Source organism: Myxocyprinus asiaticus, chromosome 38 (genome assembly GCF_019703515.2).
Source record: "Myxocyprinus asiaticus isolate MX2 ecotype Aquarium Trade chromosome 38, UBuf_Myxa_2, whole genome shotgun sequence".
In the NCBI taxonomy this organism is placed as follows: domain Eukaryota; kingdom Metazoa; phylum Chordata; class Actinopteri; order Cypriniformes; family Catostomidae; genus Myxocyprinus; species Myxocyprinus asiaticus.
Window position 1 is genome coordinate 22,194,504 of NC_059381.1, and position 6,460 is coordinate 22,200,963.

At 42.8% G+C, this 6,460-nt stretch overlaps 1 protein-coding gene across 1 annotated transcript; it reads left to right on the forward strand.

The window, feature by feature from the left end:
- Positions 1-3,615: 3,615 nt before the first annotated feature.
- On the forward strand, positions 3,616-6,108 carry LOC127428910 (N-acetyllactosaminide beta-1,3-N-acetylglucosaminyltransferase 2-like). The gene is made up of 2 exons (XM_051677585.1): positions 3,616-3,745; positions 4,768-6,108. Exon 2 carries the CDS (start codon positions 4,771-4,773, stop codon positions 6,106-6,108), a length of 1,338 nt encoding a protein of 445 aa, XP_051533545.1. The 5' UTR covers positions 3,616-3,745; positions 4,768-4,770.
- Positions 6,109-6,460: the final 352 nt, after the last annotated feature.

Consider the following 6,460-nt stretch of genomic DNA (forward strand, 5'->3'; position numbering starts at 1 on the left):
ACGCGGGGAACAGCCACCGTCCGCTAGGCGAGTGGGGACGAGACTCCCCGACCGCCTGGAGCGAGGGAGCCGCTGCCGGGGGCGGGAACGCGGAGGGGTCGAGAGAAGACCACCGTCCACGGGGGGAGGAGGGAAGCGACTCCCCGACCACCTGGAGTGGTAGGGCCACTGCCAGGGGCGGAGGAGAGTCCCCACGGGACAGCGGGAATGCGGAGGGGCATTCTGTCCGCTGGGGGTCGGAGGTCTGACTCCGGTCCGCCCGGGGAGGAGTGGCTGCAGTCCGCCTGAGAGGGTGGAGTAGTGATCGGGGACCACGCGATGGCGCATCAGAGAACCGGTGAGTTTCTTTTTTCTCTCTCTCTCCTCTCTCTCTCTCTGTCACTCCATGTTGGCCTTTCCCTCGCCATTTTGTGTTGTTGTTTTTTCCCCTCCTGTCTCCTCCCAGGTCGAGGAAGGCGGGGAGGACCCGCCGGCAGTCGGGGCATAAGGCACGCCTCCCCCCCCCCCAGAGAGGAAGGGTGGGGGGGATGTACGTCATGCCGGGGGCTTCCCGGCCTGAGGCAACGCCGGGAGGAGTGTAGAGCCGAGGAGGGCGGGGCCGGGCTGGAATGAGACACACCTGGTCCCCAATCAGCCTGTTTGGGCGCCGAGGGATAAAGGCGGCCGGGGACGACAGTTCGAGAGAGAGAGAATTGCAGGCAGCTGTACTGTGTGTTTTTGGTTGTGTGTTTTGTTTAAATTGTTTATTAAATTATTATTTATATTATTAAGCTGGTTCTCGCCTCCTCCTTTCCACTGAACCCCCTTACAATGCTTTTCACCTGTCAATCATTTAGCTCGTTCTCATAGTATTGTAGTTGCAGCGAATTATTGAGGCTTACTGCCATTTTTAAGCCATGTTGTTCATGACAGTTGTCTGTTGAAGGTGCTATTTTTCTGCTGTTGTTTTAAACAACCATTTCTGCACGATGTCGGTCTCAATAAAACTAATTTGGTATCTTTGGAGTGCAGGGTTTTAGAAAGAGTGGGCATGGCTAATCCAACAACTCAGTCTCGTGCAAGTAGAATGGCTGAAATCACTTACACTTACTTTAATTACTGATATCAAAAATTTGAATTTTTACTAGTAGTAATTTCATAGCCAATACCAATAATTAACATTTTAACTAGTGAAAATGTAATTAATGATATCTATAATTCCTTTCTTGCACATGATTAAAAGTCAATTCGGCTTGCCATACTACCTGCTAGTGAAAAGATGCATTGAATGAATTAGTGAATAAATCTCTTTGGTGAATGAATTCAAAAGGCTTGAGTTACTTAGGTTAATCAAAATCCACACTGCTATTTGGAATGCCCCAAACACAGAGAAGTGGAGTGAAGCTTGGCCAATCAAATTTGAGGACCGGAACTGAACTTTGCATAATCATATTTAATCAAACATAAAAGCAGTCAATATTATCACTATTCTATGTAGTTTTGTTACACCTGTTTAAATTACATATATGTATGTATATGATTTTATTGCATTTAAACACTGTATGTCAGCCCAATCAGGAGGTACTTCCCTTGAGTATTGGTTCCTCCCAAGGTTTCCTCCTCATCTGTCTTAGAGAGTTTTTCCTTGCCACTGTCACCTTTAGTTTGCTCACTGTGGGGTTTGTAAGGCACCATTCTTTTAAAAGCTGCTGTATAGCAACATGCATTGTGAAAATCACTACACATATAGTGCCTAAATTGAAGTATAACAGAAGCATATGGGGTGGTTTAAACATAGAACACTGCATTAGTCTACTACTAGCATAAGACCACCCTGTGCTCATTCAGAAGCACGTCAGTTTGGAAATATTACTGGTGCGTTGCAGTAAAGTCAATGATCTCTGTCAGATTATTATTGATAAATCAGCAGTGTAGCCCACCACTGCAAGTGCCTGCAGTTACATAAGTACTGGTTGCTGTGTTGGGCATTTGTGCTGTGATTTGGTGCCCCCAGGGCTTGGATCAATAGGCAGCATGGCTAAATACAGGACATATCATATCAAAGTGAATCCTAGGTGCTGGGAGAGTCACTGGGAGTGACCAGAACTCATGTTTCCATTGGCTTTCACCAGTGCCCTCTTTGCAGTCTAATCTACTCAGTGTCAAAATTGAGGGAGAGCTGGGGGAGGGATGCCTCCTGTGACTGTGTGACTGCATACTCACAGGCCACTTTAGCATCAAAGTCACAATGATAGAACAAAGCTAAAATGGTAGTGTGCCTGAGAGGGATGAGAGAGAAACTGGGGCAAAGGCTTTTAGAATGTGTGTGTGAAAGAGAGGAAGAGACAGACATTGTGTGTGTGTTTGCGTGGAATTGTGCTTGTGTGTGCCAGCATAAGAATGCTCAAGGCAATGAATTGCTGATCTATATCCCAAAAATCCCCCATGATGTTGGTGAAACTTGATGAGTCAATTCCGCAGTCTGGTCTTAAGGCATGACTGTAATGAGATAAGTGCAGCTTATTTTACAATGGGTTCTTTTTCTCATCAGAAACAGACTATGTTTGGAATAGCATACTACCTTACTCTTACTATTGCTGCAGCACTATGTACCGTACTGTGTATTGTGAGTGGTATGTGAATTTTCTGTATGCATAGAATGCCCAAGTGAGCAAACACCATGAGATATTGTCTGCCACAAACATGCAGTGCATTAAATTTGACCCTTCATTTCCAGTGTGACGAATGAACCCGGAAGTAAGATCAGCTGTTATAACGCCTTTTTTGACTCATTATTTGGTTGGACTGCCAAATTTCAAAGGAATAGTTCTCCCAAGAAAAAAAAAGTCTTTAAAAAAAACAAAATGTACTCGCCCTAATGTTGTTCCAAACCCATATCACATTTTTTTCTTTGGTGGAACACGAATGGAGATGTTAGGCAGTATGTGAGTCTCATGCCGAGTTCAAAATGGCATACTACCATACTACTCTTACTATTGTGATTACAGTTTATTGTGAAATAATGCTTGCTTTGTGTAGTTAATTTACTATTTTTAAAGAATAGAAGGCAATATACAGTGTATACTGCATAGCATTCAGTAAATAGAAAGCTAGTGTTCCATTTCGAACATTGCCATAGACAATTGGGCATGTTTTGCTTTTATTTTTAAAAATATGTTAAAATAGACTGAATGTACTTTGAATAAGGAAGATTTCAATCTTTGTCTTTCGAGTCACTTTCACTAAATCTCTCTGGAATCATCCAACATGTTGCCTGGCAACACCCCCAACCCCCATTTTTTTATGTATTAGAAACATCACTGATCAAGTTGCAAACACACTGAGCTCAAGCAACTGACAAAATATCTCTTATAAAAAAAAAAAAAACTTGTGGACATGTATCAGAGATTATTCAAAAAGGCTTTACATGGAATATAGGTAGGAGTGGCGTATGTGCCTCCTCAAATCACCTGTGGTATGCAAATATTTTTATTTATTACCTGCACCTGTGAAAAGGTTGAGAGGCAACTCTGTTCGGTTTTAAATTGAGCACACTCCAAGAACAAAACCATGATGTTCACACAAAAAAGACCTATTTGATATTTACTCATTGCTGGAGAACACCACAATCAGCATGGAAAAACACTGGGAACCTCCAAAGACTTGTAAAACAAGGATGTCACGGGAACTGCGTGGGGAGAAAATTCCAGATAAGTGACAAGTGTTTGCCGAGACCGCCAGAGAGACTAAACCTCACAAGTTAAAGGTATTGTAAATATTTTCTGTACAGTTTACATAATAGGATGTATTAGATAATTGTTATCTTTCAGTTATTTAACATGCAGTGTTTTCATATACTGCTTTTACCTGAAAGGCTAAAAAAACAAAGTATTGTTATCTATTTTACTTTTTTAATAGTTAAGTAACTACGCTTCTTAGTAAGTTAACCATTTTTTCTTTCTGAGTACAGCAAAATACTATGTTTGAAATTTAATGAAATCTTTAGATGTTGTGGGAATTGGTATTTCTGTAAAAAAATAAATAAATAAAAAAATAAATATCATGATGAAAAAATGAATTCTTCATTTCAGCAAATATTCTTTTCCATCCCTCAGATTAGTGTACTTGGTTGCCCCAGGGAAAATAAGTGAAACAGTGCTGTAAGCATGCCGTTTCCATATGCAGAATAAATGTTGTGGTCGTAAAGTACATGAAGTAAATATCATGGGTGGTAGAATGCTGTGAACAGTGCCCAGCCAGGCATAGATAACGAGTCTCAAGAGGCAAAACCATGGAGACAAAACCTCTGAGACTTCCTCCTAGTGAAAGAAGCCCTAAAATTTGTCACTTATAACAGCTTGTCCTTTCTGAGATTTTTACTATTACTCCCTATTCGTAAATCACTGAAAATTGAGAGTATGTATAAAAGGGATGGTTCACCCAAAGATGAAAATGATGTTGCATTTGCTCACCCTCATGTTGTTTCCAACCCCGTATTACTTTCTTCCTGCCATGTAACACAAAAGGAGCCTCAGTCACCAATCACTTTCATTATATGTAAAAAGATGCAATAAAAGTGAATGGTGACTCAGTCTGTCAGTCCCTAACATTCTGCCTAGCATCTCCTTTTGTGTTCCATGGTGGAAAATGGGGTTTATATGCTGTATAGGGTTTTCGAACTACTTTATTTTTGGGTGAACTGTCCTTATAAATGTGCACTTTACATAATATTGTTTTAAAATGCCGAATAATGTAATTCACCCCTCAATCTCTGCCACTCTCTCCCAGTCCATGGCTCGCTCCAGATTCAATGGAAAGCTCCTGTGCCTGTGTCTCTTACCATGTGTGATGGTAAGTCACCTGTTGGTGTACATCATGGTGTCCATATTTGTTGCCGTCTCCTACTCCCCCCCTCCGCCACAGCTGCCCCTTCATTTCATCGCCACTGGAGCCTCCGAAAACTCAGGAGTGCTTGCATCCCATCCAATTCGCCCCTTCTGGAATCTCCGTCTAGAGGAAGGGGCATTGTGGAACAGCCTCCAGCACATTTGGGACAGAGAGCACAACCCTATACTGAGAGGCAATGGCACAGGGTCTAAAGGTCAAAGCCTTGACTCAATACCTTCCCATGAGACTAGAAAAACTGCTGACTGTGGAAGAGACCAGACCTGGGCATCTCACCTGCATGACTTTAATACCCTTCCTGATCAAATGAAGGACTTTGTCTTGTCTATGCACTGCAGGCACTACCCAATCCTTGTGAACCAACCCAACTTGTGTGCTGGCCAGGACTCTGAAACAGAGACCCCCTTTCTTCTGATGGCGATTAAGTCTCAAGTTGGAAACTTTGAGAACAGGCAGGCCATCAGGGAAACATGGGGGAGGACTGGTTGGGTCCAGGGGGACACTGGAGGAAAAGCGTGGTTAATACGAACTGTCTTCTTGCTTGCAAGGCAGGACACAGAGACAGGTCCTCATCCAGACCTGGGCGCCCTACTGGAGTTGGAGAGTAATACTCATAAGGACATCCTACAATGGGACTTCAGAGACACTTTCTTCAACCTTACCCTTAAGGATCTCCTCTTCTGGGAGTGGTTTTCAAAGCACTGTCCCCACGTCCACTTCATCTTCAAAGGAGATGATGATGTGTTTGTTAGGACAAGGGCTCTCTTGGACTACTTAAACCAACATCGAGCTACAGTACAAAAGATGTATGAAAACAAAACAAATGGACAGGACCATTTTCTCATAGGGGATGTTATTGCAAATGCCTGGCCGAATCGACAGCCTGGAACAAAATATTACATCCCTGAAAGCTTCTATAAGGGAACGTACCCAGCATATGCAGGGGGTGGAGGGGTGGTTTACACTGGTGCTCTGGCCATGCATCTGCTGGAAGTCTCTCACTGGGTGAGCTTGTTTCCCATTGATGATGTTTACTTGGGAATGTGCCTTCACCGTCTCGGAGTGTCTCCCACTCATCATTCTGGTTTCCTCACGTTTGATCTTCCAGCTGATCTGCGGGAGAAGCCATGTGCCTATCGTAATGTTCTCCTGGTGCATAAACGCACCCCGAAAGAAATGCTAACGCTGTGGAAAGAGCTACAGGTTCCAGCTCAAGAGTGCTAATATAGATCAAGCACGGTTGATACAGGGAGACTAGTTTGTTCATGGATTCAAATGAAGGTAATTCAAACCCCAGATGCCTGGAGTTCAAAGTTATTTTCATTTTTACCACAATGTATTTTCGTACCATGGCAATGGGGCATATTTATTTGCATTAAAGGCCCTCAAATTTGCTGTGATGTACTCAGGATAACGTATGAAGAAAAAGGTCATCAAAAGGTAATGAAACTAGGGGGATAATACAGTAGAACACTGAAAATGCAATAACTGTCTTCAACTGTCAAAATGTATACAACATAGGAGACTTCATGAAAGAGTGTTGAGAAAATTCTTGTACCAAGACAATAAGCACATG